At 38.2% G+C, this 18,100-nt stretch overlaps 1 protein-coding gene across 1 annotated transcript; it reads right to left on the reverse strand.

The window, feature by feature from the left end:
• Positions 1 to 4,710: 4,710 nt before the first annotated feature.
• Positions 4,711 to 17,531, reverse strand: LOC139721948 (translocation protein SEC62-like). Its single transcript, XM_071633270.1, has 8 exons — positions 17,496 to 17,531; positions 13,741 to 13,855; positions 10,221 to 10,326; positions 8,904 to 9,066; positions 8,040 to 8,192; positions 7,111 to 7,171; positions 6,357 to 6,476; positions 4,711 to 5,642 (listed from the first exon to the last, which is right to left on the reverse strand). Exons 1-8 carry the CDS (start codon positions 17,529 to 17,531, stop codon positions 5,077 to 5,079), a joined length of 1,320 nt encoding a protein of 439 aa, XP_071489371.1. The 3' UTR covers positions 4,711 to 5,076.
• Positions 17,532 to 18,100: the final 569 nt, after the last annotated feature.

Here is an 18,100-nt window from a genome sequence, read left to right on the forward strand (position 1 = left end):
GTCTACGTACCGAGGACGTCCTCGGTTCTCTGTGTCCTCGGTTTAAATGTAAAGTTTGTATGTGTGTCCTCATTTTACACCATGGGTAAGTGCACACACACACACACACATGCTTTTGTCCTTAAAAAAAAAAGAGGGGGAGAAATTTAAAAATCTGAAAAAACACACAAACCCACTACATATACCAGCAGGAACTTTCCATGGTTTGCTCCCAGTCGTCCCCGATGGTGATAGGAGTGAGTGCGGTGTGTTTGTGTGCACCCCACATTCTGCATGTGTGTGTGTGTGTAGGGGGGGGGGGGGGGGGGGGAGGGGGGCTTACCCCTTGACCCCACCTGGAACAGTAATACAATCCCCATGCAACCACTATTCACACTGGTCATTACAGCCAGGAATATGTATCAATTGTGATTCATTTAGGCGATTGGTATGCTAACGACTACGGAAAGGAAGATGTATGGGCCTACTGTTATTGGGCCGGTCGACATATAATACTTCCTAATCAAGACATGGCAATATGGTCCAGGATCTTGCTGGGTGGTGTGTGCATGGGAGTGTGTGGGAGTGTGTGTGCTTATGCATGTGCATGTGTGTGGATGGAGGGGGGGTGGGGGGGGGGGGGGAGAACTCCAATGGCAGGTACAGGAACATCTGAAGAGTTTGAAATGCATCACTTATACCTGTATTGTGAAAGTGAACATAGTCATGGTGTGGACATTTTGTGCATTTTACGTGACCAGGAACAAGTGCGAAAATAATGGCATGTGAATGTTTTTGCTCGGTATATGCACCACTATGTAATGCCTTGATTCCGCGGCATTAAAGATATGCAAAATTGATCTTACTCGGCAGGGTGCACACCAAATCACAGAACAGACACACAGGATGCTACAAAATACTGTACCTACCATAACAGAGTAGGATGCATTATTACTTGTAGCCACAAGGTTTAAATATGATATCAATCTTCACAAGTTAATGTAAAGAAAAAACAAAATTTCATCAATTTGGATAAACGAAACACACACAAGGACAAATGAAATTCACTCTTGACTCTCTCTGATTACATATGAATTGATGAGATCAAGATTTTATTTTCTTGTTAACTTAACATGTGTCGCTGTTTCCATGGCTGCAGCTCCACAACATACAATCAGCGGATAATCATTTTTCGCCCTTGTGATGGACAAAAACTGCGAATCTCCTCTATGACATTGGGCTGCAGTCAATAAAAGTACCAATGTATTCTCACTTTCTCAATCACATATGAGCACAATTAAACCTTACTTGCCGAGGGTAATAACATATTGGAGCTTTTATCTTAACAAGGATGGTAGATACGCACATTAGTCTTTCCAAACACAAACACAAGTCCATTTACTATCTGCTACTAACCTTGAGTATGTCTCTGTGTTGGCTTGGTTGGGCATCACTTAATCATAAGTTGCACAAGAGATAATGAGCTTTATCATCTACATGTATCATGAAGACACGCACACTGTTGTCATATTGGAATTTCGTGTTAACAGTTCTATTGCTTTGACTTGTCTTGGAGTGAACCTGAATACAATGAAGGGCTTAGCACTTTTCAGAGTGCACGTAATTCATACTCTGATCATCATGCTGCCTCACACAGGGGAATCCCGACCTAATGAGATCGTCGGGTCAGGCTTTTCTGATTTTAATCAGGTGTTGACCCTTGTTGTATCCAGACACTATGAACACATCCACAAATCACAAATGAACATTGAATGAACATGTCCTGCTATGATCAGGTTACAGTCTGACGCAGTAGTGTTGAACAGGAAAGTGGGGAAGTGCTACATACAATTATTCTCACAACAAAAAATGACCGACTCTTAAGGTTTGACAATAATCATGTCACAGATGGAACGCTTTTCTCCACAAAGCCAATAGGAACTGAGATAATAGGGTGCATACATGTACGTGGTGTTTGTCACTTGGGGTAGTCACTGCAAGCACGCAGCAATAATGCAAACGACGACAGAGAGTGGGTATTCAGCATTACATGCAGTTTCCTGTTTTGTTTTGTTTTTTTCTGTTTTGCCCGCTGTTTGGCACTGGATCAAAATTTGTTCCTGTTATATCAGCACAAATTCTGTTTTGCACTTCTATAGGTTTGACCCGAACTGTATCTTGCAATCATTTTTACTTTGTCATCCCACAGGTAAACACATGAGGTTTAGATGGGAACGGACAATTTTAAATACCTTGCTAAAAGCAGATTCTCATGCGTGACCCAACTATAATGGGACTCCCCCTGCACCCCATGTGAACCTTGCATAGGTATCACAATCGGGATTTGTCTTGCAAAAGAAACTTGTAACCTAGCAACCCTTTGGTCTAGCCTTGATTGGGTTTTACACCACAGCCCATACACAGATTTTCAGTGCCTGATGTGAACTGCACGTGCTGTTGGATGAGTTGTACACGAAATACATGATTCATAAGAAGTTATCAACCTTTCTTATACCCACTAACAGCTGCCAAGCAAAAAGAAACAACACAAACATCCAACTATCACCTGCTCTTACAGCATTGGACTTCAGAACCCTCCAATCTTTCCCACTGCTGAATATGTCAAAGCAAGTGGGAATGTAGTTCAGATATACAGCAAGTATTAGCAAATCAAGGTGCAGCTAAATACTATTGTATTTAGTTTAGCTTAGCCCTTTAGCATCTACAAGTTGCTGGCAGTATCAACCACTACTCACTGAAGGAAACGGGGAAAATATCATGCTGCTACGGGACTAGACAAATTGATTGTGTATTCATGAAGGCTAGTTTGCACAAAGGGTGATACAAGGGTTATATAAACTATTAAATCAAGGACACACACATATACATACACAAACAGACATATGAAATTTGTAAGGGGCACCCAGAAAAAATCAAGAGCTATTAGGTTAAAGGGACTGTACAGTAGTGGTTGAGGTGGGGATTCATGTTTTGAACATTCCTAAGTGAGATAATGAGAAACCTCTTTTGAAATATGAAAGAGCATGTAATGTTAAGGATTCAATGTTTATTTGATGAAAATTGGTTTTCAAATGCCCAAGATATCCAAAAAAGTGATAATAATAAAAGGCAACAGATCACGCCTTTTATTAGGATCTCTTTGTTTCACCTTGTTTTTGGATATCTCAGCCATTTCAAAACCGATTTTCATCAAATAAACTTTTGATACCCCTTAGAATTGCGTGCTCCTTGACATCTCATAGAGTGGTTTCTGAGTATCTCACAACATGTTAAAAGCTAAATCCTCACCTCGACCAAAACTGTACACACCCTTTAATGTCTTTGCTCTGTGGTGTTTCAGTGTGCTTTAAATGTCATATTGGAACCTTGTTATAATGAGGTCGGATATAACAAAACCCTAGAGCTTATAAAAAGGAGATTTCGCAAGTAACAACTTTTGTTCTTTGTTCTGGTACCTTGATTTAGGGAGAAAAGGGTAATCATCATGGTTCTTAGGTTCTCATTAGGCCTATAGAGAGGTTCCACTGTATAAAATTAAAACTTTCTTATCTCATGTTAACAACAATGAACATGCAAAGCAGCCTGTACGGTCCATGTAGAATCGGGGGGGAAACATGGTGAAAATACTCTCACTTGTTGTGAGAAGGGTTGGGCAAAAATAATTGCTTAACAACTATGGATTTCAAAACCTTATCACTGAGATGGCAATACTTTGTGGCCATCACAAATTCACACTCATGATGCCTTACTCAAAAAAACAAATATACTAATAAGGACTTTCCTATTTGTGTGGCCTCCTAACTGCTGACTGACTCGTTCAAGCACTGTGCATGAATCGAGTGGTGAACACCTGATTTTTTAGCATGCTAACCCTATTTTGTCATTGGTGTCCCAAAATGCTGCTCCACCACTAACTGCCCCACTCTGATTGGCTCATGGTTCTATCTTGCCCTGGCAATCGCTGACATGCTGCTGGCTTGGGATATCACTGTATGAGCTACTTGTGTACATGCAGATGGATAATCACAGGTACCATGAGCATGTCCAAAGATTTTGTTATGCAATCAACATTCACCACGGGTACAATTTCGCCCGTATAATCTTTTCACTTATATTACTATATAGGAAATAACACATTTTCTGTACGGAAAGTATCACTCATGGTCCTCTACATATTCTCTGTATTTAGTAATAACCGTATTTACGAAGCAATAGCAGGCGATGACAACTGCTGCAATTCAAAGTCACATGAATGAGCAAGTGACTATGAAGTTGTACATTGACCCATTAGCATAGTGCCAAATCGAAAATGTTTCCAACTCGGTCAATTTAACATCTTTACTGAAAGTCAACACCTCTCTCATCCATGTGTGGACTGCTTATGGCGACACAATAGAAAACTTCCTAATGTTGGCTCTTTTGGACATCTCCCAAAACTTTTTTTTGGGGGGTAAGATTGCTTTTGATCATTGCTCGTCTACATGATCTAGACTCAGCATACACTTGATATTTGACATTTTAAATCAAGATACTCCTGACTTAAAAGTGTGACATCAAAACAATAAGCTCTTTTCTGTTTTCCGTTTTGTTTTGTTTGTTTGTTTGTTTGTTTCCCTACACAGTAACCACTTGTGATCCTGATATCCAAGGAATTATCTTTGCTCAGTGTCAGGGACATAGTAAATAATTACAACACAAAGCAGCGGGGGGAAAAAAAGGAGAAAAAAAAAATAGAAATGCAAAACCTGAGCTGGATAACAATGCAAATACTACAGCAAAACCTAATTCAGGTTAAATTACAGATGCTGCATTTAACATCACTGATTTAAAGCAACAAAAGCAGTTTGCTTTTGCTCTACAATGATCAGGAATTAAAAGGGTGCAACTACACATATAGCATAAATATATATCACCTAATCATGCATTAGCAGAGTATTAGGAAGGTAATTACGACACTTGGCAAGCAAGCGAATGACACATCGCACCATCGAAAAAAAAAGAAGAAGATAAGAATAAATAAATCAATGGAAAAGGCAGAGAAATCAAGGAGTGAGTGGATTGGTCCTGACTTTGCCACTACTCTTCCTCTCTCTGAGAACTTCCGATGCTTTCACAAACCTCTGAGATTTCTTCTTCATCAATCATTTCAAAACCATCGCCATTTTCTTCTTCCTCCTCTTCCTCCTCCTCCTCATCATCATCATCATCCACCTCATCAACCTCCTCCTCATCCTCCTCTTCCCCTTCCCGCTCTTCATCCTCTTCCCCTAAACTTAAACCATCACCATTTTTCCCTGCCAAGCCTTCTTTCTCGACTATATCCATTTCAGCCCCTTGGTCCGATAATCCAGTAACATTTAAAGCTTTAGTTTCAGGAATATTTTCTACAGTGCCCGCGATCTCTGAATCTCTCGATTTCTCCCGATCCGGTTCTTGGTCGTCTGGCGGGCCTTCCTCTCCATTTGAATCGTCTTTAGTCTTTTTATCCTTGTCATCCGTTTTACTGGGGGTCATAAAGTCACAGGTGTAGAATGGAATGAAGGATTCTTTGATGCCGACATCCGCCAAGAGATTGGGGAAAAGCCAGAAATGGATTTTACCAAACGTTGCACACCACACCATGACGAACAGGATGAATCGCACTGTTGAGGCAAAAACAAAAACAAATAGAGAAATATGGCATGACAGAGAAAGCAGCAAACATTAAAAAATTGAACTGCAGAACAAGTGATGCTCGTTAAGCAATCTTTTATGTTCACGAATATAATCCTAAGTATGACTTTATTGCCACTGTCCTTAGGCAAGATATGATTTCCAAGCCAAAACATCACTCTTACCAGCTCATAAAGACCGGCTTATTAGTGAGAAAGGTTAGAGTATGAAGTAAAAAAGCTGATTTAATTTGATAAGCTTTCTCAAGAATGAAACTTTTCACTTCATATCATTATCACTGTCACATGCTTTATTTCCAAACAAGATTGAAGTGGAGCACGGCAACTTCATTCATAAAAGCAAGCTCATAAATATTCCTGACAAAAAATAAATAAATAAATAAAAAGAATGAGAGCTTTGAAATTGCTGAATGCCAAGAAAATCGGGTCACCAATGCTATGAAACTCCTCACATCCTTTAAAAGAAATCAATTTCTGATCCAGCTCAGCACCAAAAGCTAATCACTTGTTTCCTTAAACCACAACAGAATTAAATGCGCCAAAAAAACTTCATAAAACTTCAAATTCCGTTATAACGAAAGAAAACAACCAGTCCCGAGGACTGATGAGAAATGATCGAACAAGTGTTGGTTAATGCATGATCTCCATGGTGGAGGTAATTAAATGATGAAAATGCAAACTCACAGACAGCAAGGGCAAGGATGGCGCCAACAAATCCAGCTCCACAGAGACTAAGATAGTAGGTACCGATGCGCATCCAGGGGGGCCAGAGGGGAAACAGACACACAGCAATGGCTCCGATGACTGTCCAAAGAAAAGAGTGGTGGGTAAGATGTACGAGAAAAAAAAAACGAAGAAGAATGTGATAACATATTTTCCAGTGTAAGGGACTAACAGGAATCCCTGAACATCTGCAAAATAAATATAATCAGCACAATGATACATGTGTGTGCATTTCTTGCGGCATGAAGTATTCAAAAAATGAGAGAAAAAAAATCTCTTGAAGAATTGGATGCAAGCAATACACTTTGAATTCTGATCATTCTATTCCATGAAGAGAGACAGTGTAATGCTTTGCATAGCAGCTCTAGGCCAGAGGCTACTAGTATAACACATGCTTAATCTATTTGGTGCGTGACATATCATCACTTCCTAATAATCTGTTTGTGTAAAAACAAAACAAATTCACACAGCACACACTTTCAATCCACTTTTAATGAAACTGTTCTGTTTAATTTTGATCTTATGGAAGTCAATTTGAATACTGTGCGGTATTTTACTTTCAGTACAGTGTAAATTGTTCTGGACCAATTTCCCAACTTATCCCAATCTGCCTCAGTACCTGATATACAAAGCCAGTTTATCATTCAGTGCATGAAGGTCATTTACATTGCACAGCAGTGCTACAGGTAGGCACCGTCTAGTCTTTTACACTCACCTAGACCAAAGCCATAGACGTAGTTCATTGGTCGGATCGGGTCATACACCCACACAAAGGCCTGTGGACCAAATGTGGGGGAAAAAAAATAGGGAATATATATTAAGTCTCACTACAGAATCAGTGCCTGACTGGCTGACTAACTGATTAATTAGTTGCTTGATTGATCTTGTGATCGATTAATTTATCAATTTATCAATTAATATTATCCATTGAGGGACAGATTGATTGATTTGATATTTTCATCAATGAAACAACATATTTACACATTTATACAGAGCTGCCAACACCTGTATAGAAAAAACAAAAACCACATATATCAAAGGCAAATATAATCTCATGGTTTCAAATGGGAAAATAGTGCATAGTAACCATGCTACAACTGTACATCAAATGGGAGGGGGAAAATGACTGAAAATTTCAAATACTTATGAACAAAAAAAAAAGAGAAAAAAATCAGAATCTGTAATATAAATGTACTACTTGGCAGGTTTGTATAAGTACATATTAAACAAATAATATGAAAAATGGATATTAAAGTATATGGTTCCCGGAATAGGACACTCATTGGCAGGTTTGTATAAGTACATATTAAACAAATAATATGAAAAATGGATATTAAAGTATATGGTTCCCGGAATAGGACACTCATTGGCAGGTTGTGACTGGTAGTGGCAGGGCAAATTTGTAGTGTTTTTATCTATAGCAACAGTCTAATGCTCCATGTACAAAAAATTAGACAGAGTATTAGACAGAGTTTGCAGTGTTAAAGAGTCGTGATTATCAAAAAGGTTTTCACGGAATGCCACTTCATATGAAGGAATAACACAGGGTTTTATATTGTTGTCTTCTTAAACATCCCGTGTGCAATGCTGCATGCGTACCAGGAAGTCAGTGCAAGTGGTAAATTCTAACATTTTAACACTTACGTCATTTCCATCCACAAATTTCTGATCGTCGGTCAATTCCAGCTTAATCTTCTTCTTTCCATCCTTCTTCTTCGGGACCGGCGTTCCCTCCTTCCCTCCATCCTTAGCCGTGTCTCCTCCATCTCCCTTCCCCGCCTCCTTCTCCTCATCCACCTGTTGTTGTTATTAAATCACAGAATATAGATTTTTGATGAGGATACCACTAATCACTATTGGGGCAACAAAACTTTGTATTCTCAAAAATGTCAAATGTTCAGGAGAGTGAAGAAAAAAACATGGCAGCAAAAGCACCGTAACAAATGGGATCGCCTTTCCTTTGATATGCTGTGGTGGCTTATTTGCAGAAAAAAAAAACAGCAACAATTTGGACAGGACATCAGTTGACTGATTATCTGACAATTGATCCAAAAAAAGTGACTTTCACCAACATTTAAAAACAAGGTCTTGTCCCCCTCCCCCACGAGTCATGCTTTCAAGACTACGGAAAGACAGCGGAACGTCCTTAAAGGGGATGGCTAGTAACTGATCAGTGGGAATGCTGGGGGATGATTGTTCCAATTCTTGTGGGATTCATTTAAGAGTACATTATACGTCCATTGTTGTGTGAAAATTATTTGCTTCAGAACGGTCTCATATTCAAGTAATGTGCAGTTTAATGACCCGTCACTGTACAGGCATGCTAACCTGGAAACATTGTAAATGTCATTTCACTATCTGCAGATAAATTCCAGACACTCATCTTTGCATCCATCAGCAAAGACTGTACTTAAACTTTTTTGCTGTATTTAAAATACAAAGACTATTGACAAAAGTGACTGATTAATGGTTGTCGATGCAATGGAATACAAATAAAAAACAATTGACCTTTTCTGTCGCTTCTGCCTCAGTTTTCTTCTTCTCCTTCTTCCCTTTTTTCTCTTTCTTGCTCACGCCTTCTTCTTTTTCTTTGCCTTCCTTCTCCTTGCCCTCCTTCTTTGCCTTCTTGACTACCTTCAGGGCACGGTAGAACAGTCCTTTCCACAGCAAGCTGGTAAGAATGATCAGCAATCATACATAAGCATTACAAAATTGGCATGCATGTACAGAATTTCAAAAACAAATAAATTGTCTTTTCCCTGCATTATTCCAATTTTCACAAGCAGAGACATGCTTTTTTGTAAAGCTGGGAATAGATGTATACAATGACTAGTTGAAGATATGTGTATAATAGACAACAAAATGCAACCTACCATGATTTCAGGGAGACATATTTACTATACAGTAATTTTCAGCAAAGGAAAACATTGGTATTCAAAGATTGAAAACAAATTATTGTGAATACTAGTTTCCTTGTTTACAATGTACTACTTAAAGGACAAGTTCACCTTTATAAACATAAGGATTGAGAGAATGTAGCAATATTAGTAGAACACATCATTGAAAGTTTGAGGAAAATCAGACAATCCGTTCAAAAGTTATGAATTTCTAAAATTTTTGTGCAGCAACCGCTGGATGAGAAGACTACTGCAGTGTATGAATAACTTGCGTACAACAATATAAGGAAAATATAAAGAGAATTTCACAAAATTCCATCTTTTGAAAAAAGTACACATTCCCCTGACTCGTTACCGACAAATGTTATGGGCAATATTATTCCCCCTGCCTTTAGAAAGAGGCAAGTCAAGAGCTCTTTTATTATGCGAAAAAAGTGAAAATATGCTAAATTTTCTTTTACATTTTCTTTATACTGTTGTACGCATATGACTCACAAGCTGTAGTAGTCTCCTCATCCAGCGGTTCCAACACAAAAATTTTAAAAATTCATAACTTTTGCATCGATTGTCCAATTTTCCTCAAACTTTCACTGATGTGTTCTACTAATATTGTTGCATTCTCTCAATCCTTATGTTTATGAAGGTGAACTTGTCCTTTAACTCTTTTGAAACTGCGATATCTGGCCTTGCACATATTCTAGTACATACCAGGGAATCTTTTCTTTTTTTTTAGTGCATAATGATGTCAAGTGGTCCATAACTTTTTTTTCTTTATTTTATACTATTTCCTTATCTACACAAGGTCAGATATGGAAGTTTTCAGTAAGCCTGCAGAATCAGGGAAACATGGCAGCTCTTGTTCAGGCAATGCTCCCTACTTTACCCCAGCATCTCAAAGTCACTGACATTCAGATTCTCTTCCACTCACCCATCCAAGTAGCTTGCCACCGATTCTCTGTCAGTGAACAAGATTTCCGTGTTCCCCTTCCCAGTGGCCCACTTAGACTCCTGAAGGAAGTCCACTGCTTTGGAGCCTGCCAAAAGAACATGGGTACAAACCACAATGTGGACTCTTTTAAATGATAAATGACTAGTGTCTTGTACTTTGCACTTCCAATAGCCAAGCAAAGAAGAAAGTAGTTCTGTCTCAAACTTGCTATTACAAGACTGAGTTAAATCAAACCGACAGAAATACATTGATTGTCAAACAAGAAAAAACAAGTTAAATTTTCATCACAACTGGACAAAAAGTACAAGTTATGTTTTTTTTGATGCTGGTAATAGCCATATATGGCCACACATGGGGTGCCATGTCCTTGTATCAAAAAAAAAAAAAAAAAATCCTGGTCAAATTTCCAGGAAAGCAATAAAACTTTTTCATTTTCCCATTATTTTCACAAAATAAGAACGATATTGACATCAAATGCTATTGAAACATTTTGTTTCATAAATTACATTAATATTTGTAATATTTTAAAACTCAAATAAGTATTTTTAAAATTCAAAACTGAGTAACGCTTCTGAATAATTACGATACCAATTGGGATAAAAGGTCTTGTCACCCCCAGGAACGATATGTGTACTACAGTACATACTAGATGAGCCAATGTGGTCAGTGTAGTATTCTAAAACTGGGTTTGTACATACAGGATGTTCCAGAAATCATAATTGTCTTTCATTGACTAAGCTGCTAAACAGTTCCCTTCTTCTTGTCAGTCAATATTGCTACAATAGCAAATTTGCAATAATAACCTCATTTAAAGATGGGCCATCCCTTTTGCATTCCTTTCCAAATAGCACAGAACATGATATATTCCACCAGAATGACAAGACTATTGTAAAGCTATAACATTTCTGTGATATTTGAAGGTTGTTACCCGTTAAAATTCAAATAATGCACCAAACGCTCACCGTAATGTATTCTGTGCTCTAGGCACAGCTGCATACATTAATCCTCCTGTGGTTGTAATATGATACTTATACTTCGAACAAAAGATATTAAAGCTGTCAGAAAAGAAGAATTCACTAGCTTCTCTTACTTTGTTACACACCACCTACATGAACAACATAAGTGCATCACACAGGTCTGTAAAACTAGACTAGTAGTTTAGCTTTGTAATTTTTTCATAGTTCAAAAAAATTATTCAAATCTTTAAGGTCAATTTATCTAAACAAATAAAAACCCTTTTGAGTTCAAAATTTACAGAAGGTTTCCAAATAGTGTTTTCTTCAAGTGAATACCTAAGTGTTCTCGCCAATTTTTCAAAAATTTGCATGCAAAAGGGATGGCCCATCTTTAACACATAGAAACCACTATCTGTTTATAAATTACCACAACAAAAACAAAAAGAGGAAATTCAGTGAAGGTTAGTGTGTGAGTGAAGAGGAGGTGACAACATAATTTCTTCACATTATTTTTACATGTTGTGACTGATACCTCTGTTTTATGAACACATGCCAATTAGAAATTCTGCAACAGTCTAATATGATCATTATCATTTCTGTGAAAACTTTTTCAGATCTATCTATTTGTTTTGGGTTCAGTCTGTTTATATCAGTCATCAGCACTCACTTCCAAGGTGCTGCACTGAAAACATTCACTATGAAATAAAATAAAACCAAAATATAGTTTGCTTGTTTGTTTTTTTAATCTGGAGAACTTAGGTGTCATGGTGCCGACTTGTCATACCCCCATACTTGTAAGTCTGGTTGTCATAACAAGCTTTGTACCAACTTGACATTTTGACATTCCATTTCCCCTGATGAGTCAGTGGTATACAGTACAGCATTCCATTAATGCATCAAATCCCAGAAACAACATTTCTGCTGTTGGTGCTACATCTCTCCATTAATATTTTTGAAATACACTGTTACTACTTCATTAGGAGCCCTCTATTGTTGTTTGATTTGATTCCGTGGAATTCTCAAATGTCTCTTGATTTCGAAATCCAGACATGATGCTTACATTGGTAACACAATGCAGAATTTCAAAGTTTGTGTTTCTGTCTCAAAACAGGCAACGTTTTGTAAACTTTTTCCCCAATGCTGAGCATATGAATGTAATAGGTTAATCGAATCTTTTTCCAAAAGAAGGAATGCATAGTTGCAAATCTAATTAGGACAAGATGATTATTTCTGTAACAAAATTTTCTAATAGGTCAATGGGTTGCATACAAGAGGGGCATTTCATCTCCTATTGTTACATTGTACAGTGTAGGTCCCTAAAATCCCCATGGTTCAGATACTGTAAAAGTGGATATTTTCGCGCGACTAATTTTTCGCGCTTGGCCGTGTCAGAAGACTTACGCGTGTTTTTAATTCCGCGGAATCAAGACATCAAGTACTGGAACATATGGCATGTAAAAATATTCGCGTGCTTTTATTTTCGCGCTTGCTTCTCGTTGCGCGAAATGCGCGAAAATTTCAACACCGCGAAAATTTCCACTTTGTACAGTACATTGTTACATTACAGGTTCCTAAAATCCTTGTGGTTCTGATGCATTGCTACATTGTAGGTTCCTATAGAAAGCCCTTCTGGTCCTGTGTGTGATACATTGTTCATTTTAGGTTCCCAAAGCCCTTTTAGTTCCGATACATTGTTGCATTGTAGGTTCCTAAAGCCCTTATGGGCAATTCCGCAGTTAGGTGGACATGACATGGATAAAAGAAATGTGCCTCTTTATCTTACTCTTTAATTTAGGTACCAAGTAATGCCATGGATGTTCACCAATCATTAAGGTCTTTCAAATTCAGTAGATTTTATTTTTCGTATTTATTGATTTCGCGAGATCTAAAACCATCATTTAAAATGTACATGTGGGACTGGGGATGCTGAAATTCACTTAAATGCAAATTACAGTGGGTTCCTTTGAAATTTTTTCCTCAAAGTTTTGCTAATGGGTAAAAGATGAATACATTTAAATACTCCAGAAGTCATGTGACATTTTGTCAATTACAAAAGGGTGAAATGACCTGCGGAATTACTCCGGACAAATGTAACGTTACTAACCGTAACGTTACTAACCATGCTTTTGGGGGTCTAGCTAAAAAATAATTGGTCGAACTGCTCAAAAACTTTGTGTGAACATTTGTCATGATGCAATAATTAAAATTAATGCAACACTTTGTTTGAAGTAACTTGAATTTTTGCACACTTTTTGTTACAAGACATTGATTTTTTTGTCATGTCCTTTTTTCGTAACGTTACTAACCTGCCCTTTAAGCTGCCATAGCAATTCTAATATTTCATGGATTGTATTCATTCTTTTCTGTATCATAAACCTGGGAAGGATGAACATGTTTTTGACATAATTTTGACTTGAAATGAATAAATGGTAATTTAGTAGTAAAAACAAATATCTGAATTTGTTCAAATGTAACGTTACTAACCGCGGAATTGCCCTTATGGTTCTGATACCATATACACGGTGTATGGTTTTATGCCATACCTGTGAAGTACTCCACCTTGTGGCCATCGATGGATGTGGTCTTGGTTGGGAGATTGAAGCGAAGATGTTTGGCCACAGCCGTCTCTTCTTTAGTCGGCTTCTCCGGCTCAGCACTCTGTACAGAATGTAAGGAGGTAACACATCATAGCATGTTTCATATTATCACAACAACCTTTATATTTGACTGGCCAGCATTTCTCTACTTTAGTACTACAGTGGAACCTCATTCTAATGAAGATGGCTATAGTGAGATACCTGATATGATGAGGTAGTTTTGCAGGTCCTATTCATTTTATATTCTTTCTTCTTATTTTTTTTTTTAATGATATAACAAGGTAACTCATGATGAGGAAATTCAGTGGTTCCAATCAACTTGTTATTTAATGCGGTTCTCCTGTACTGTGGAGTTTTCAAACTGAATGATTCTTTCACTATTTGCTGCCTGTCTTGTGATGGTTTGGGACAATTCCTTGTGTGCCTGGCAGAAGGGTGCTAGCAATCTTAGCATGGTAAGATTAACATTGTGCTAAGGCCCTTCTGCCGGGCACACAACAAATACAATCTTTCAAAAACTGATGCAGGTTACCTGTCTCATGTCTCATACTGCAATGTCACATGACGATATACTGAAAGCACAGGTCAAATCTAGCTTGCATGAAGCAGACTACTCTACTCTTACAATGTAATCATTTTCTTCAATGCTATTCATGCAGAGTACTGTCAAACAATGGAAGTTGCCAAAGCAATAATCAAACCACTATGTTTATTGGGTATTACAGATAAAGCTAACATTAAGGGTGATTCTGAAAATAACTACTTTTTTTTCTACTGAAAATTTAAAATAAAAGACAACAGGATCAATGGACAGGCATGTAGACACTGCTGAGTTTGCAATTGGACAGTAGTCTGAACTTTAGCACCCTTACTGCACTATGCTCCGTTTAGTACACAAATACTGTAACTTGGGGCAGTTGAAGTTCACTGTAACCTATAAAATACAATAATGTGACCTTTAATCTCATAATCCTGATTGAAATGATAAAAATTATAGCAATGTGGATGAATGACAAGGCTGCACATATTTCTATTTCTGTAGTAATGTATGGTGTGAAACCAAGGGTACGGGGATCTAATTGTGAATTCTGCATCAAAGTATTCAAACACAAAATCAACATTTTATCTCCTTACACCACACTTTGTGGCAAATATCATGCAGTAACTAGTCCTGATATTCAAATATCAAACATTCAATGTTGTGAAGTGTGAATGTTAGCATAGTTAGTAAGCAGTGTATTGCTTGATGCAGGGGCGGATCCAGGAATTCTGTAAGGGGGGGGGGGCGCAACTAATATTTCTGGGGGGCATTTCATGAAGCAGTTTGGTCGGATATTTTTTGGTCAAACTGTTAGAACAAAATGCCTCATGAAATGCCCCCCTGGTGTCACTTCCGGGTTTCATTTCATTTTTTTCTCTTTATTTCATTTGTTTGTAATGAAAAATAAAGGGAGGCGTGCGCCAGTTGCGCCCGCTCTGGATCCGCCACTGTCAATGTGTTACAGAGGTCTAGATCTACTACTTTTTCTCCATGCCATGGGTCAGTGACTGCTTTACTGATCAGTTTTAAATATTGAAACAAAAAGTTGAAGGAATCTAGGCACTATAAAACCCAGAATTTTTATTTGTTTATTGATTTTCATGTGCCTGCTAGATGTGTTGAAATCATGACTTAAGTATGCACCAGATACAGATTGCACCATTTACAATGCAAAATTGTCAATTGATACTCACTACCAATACCTACAGGCCTGGGGGGGGGGGGGGGGGGGAGGGGGGTTACAAAACATGGACAAAAACCATGGAGCGCCAAGTGTTGCATGGAATATTTCGTTATGAAATCGGTCATTGCGTCGATGAAATGATTGTTTTGTAACGAAATGACAACATTTTGTAACTAAATGAACATTTCGTCCACAACATGATAATTTCGTTAACAAAAAGGTCATTTTGTCAACAAAATGACCAATTTCGTAACGAAATATTCCATGCGGCACTTGGTGCTCCATGGTTTTTGTCCATGGTTTAAACCATGGTTTCATTTGTACCATCTTTGTTAATTCTGGCTTTTATGTTAATGAGATTAATAAAATGAGTGCCCACATCTACGTTTGCCACAAGGCACCATTGTCCGTCTACTCTAGATTCTACAAATTAAACTTAAATCAACTCAAATTTTCTAACTGCTTGGATGGGTCCTTGAGAGGCGGAGCTAACTTCAGAAGAATACCTACACGTGTAGTAGGGCTAGGGTAGAAATCTGATTCATTTTAATTAATTTATTTATTCACCCTAGCCCAGGGTTTGTGAAGTCAGAAAGTCCAAACAAAGGTCTACATTAACGTTAATGTTACTGAAAATGCTAGTATATTTCAAGTAACGGTAGTAGGGTAAGGGCACCAGTATTTGGTCAGCCACCGATATTCGGTCACTTATCACTAGTCACCAGCCAGTAAGTTCAACTGTCACAACACACGCAAATCACATTAATTCACATACTTGCACGCTCATTCACAACAGGAAACTCCCTTAGCCCCCTCCAAAAATCCATCCAAAATCCCAAATTTTACCGTCAAAAGTGCAGAATCGGCGCTACTTTCCAAAAGCGCGCGCGGATAAGGCTCAGTTTTAAGAGTACGGGTCGCCAAAAAGCACTAAAAATCGAGAAATACGCTGTTCTCTCGCGGGATGTTTCGCTTATCGCAAGCTTGGATCGTGTAATGGTATCCTCCAAAATGCAAAAGACAAACAAAATTTCCATATGTGCCGATACAGTGTCCCAATGTACAAGGGTTGAATGCAAGTGCCGAGGCTCCAGTATTCGGTCACCAACGGTCGCCGCAACGTCCCCGATGCAATTTTGCGCCAACAAGGTGGCGCGCACACGCGTTTTTCTGCTGCCTTGAACACGCATTGACTTTGACTTTGAGCGCGCATATCGCGTGACCGAATACTGGTGCCGGTGACCGTATACTGGGGAATTTTCAAGGTGAAATATTTCGGGATTTTGTGCAATTCTGTGAGATATTCAACAAAATGAAAGTTGAGATTAAAGAAATTTGCATTATATTTCACATACATTGTTGTAGATATATAATGTAACATTATGTATGTATTATTTTAGTTTGAAAAATATTGGCTTAATGCAAAAAAGCTTAAAGTGACCGAATACTGGGGATGTTTAATAGTAAATACCCTAGCCTAGTAGACATCTAACTGTTAATTAATGTATTGGGTGCATGCTAACAACAGTTAACTACTAACGGGTCAATCGAAAGAAGGCACTCAGCTATTTCACATCAATATTGCGCCAGTTAACCATCTTGTTGCGTTGTTTTGCTACCACAGGAAGAGCTAGATGAGTGTCTATGCTTTCACTGTACTTCACTACAACAGCTGTCACCTACTGAAAACACACGAGTGAAGACCAATCTAGTGTAGTGTACTCAGCTCAGTTACGTTAGATCAGTGAAGTCTACTGTATATCAACAGCCAGCAATGCACTAGAATAGGGCACACACACACACGTCACACGACATGCGACACAGTGCCCGTCAATCAATCCAAGAAAATTACAGTATAAATCAGACACGTTAGACTACAAAATCCATGCAAAATCATAAGAAATCTCAAATAACAAATCAATGTCTAATTTCACTTCTCTCTTACAACCTCTTTCCTTAACTTAAGGATTTGTTTACCTCTTTCTTCTTCCGACGTCGTGCACGGTCCGCCATTTTGATGTGACCGTCTGCTATGCAATTTTTGGTATGGCCGAGTGGTGTGTGCATTTACCACACTCAAATTTCAGCAACCTAAGCAGTTTGTTGTATACCAAAGAGCGCAGCGAGAGGTTTCATTTCTCAGACTGATTCTTCGTCTGATTTTATACGCAGATATGAGATGTCATTTTATATGATGAAAGCAGGAATATTCCAAAGAACAAAACCTGTAAAGACTGCGGCATCTGGTAACAATACAGTTCATAGCTTTATTGCACGTGTCACTCCTTCTGGTCTTATTATTTCGCAATATCTTTCATCATTCTTGCTACTATAATACGTGTTCTTACTCCATTTGTTCCTTGGTCCATCAAGGGTATCCTGCCTAGGGGCCTATCAAATCAGGGTAAAGTGAATCCATGCATAGAGTTGAGACAGCATGAGTCTGTTTATCAACTTTATTGCACCATTTCATCGAGCAAAATGCAGAAGCTATACCCACAAATTAACTCACACTCTCAAGAGTGTCTCAAAACGGCGAAATAAGAAAGTTGACACTAGTTTATAAACTTCTGTGCAGTGTT

The sequence above is a fragment of the Diadema antillarum genome, unplaced genomic scaffold (assembly GCF_040938485.1).
Source record: "Diadema antillarum isolate AM-2024a unplaced genomic scaffold, OU_Dant_1.0 scf00000153, whole genome shotgun sequence".
NCBI lineage: Eukaryota > Metazoa > Echinodermata > Echinoidea > Diadematoida > Diadematidae > Diadema > Diadema antillarum.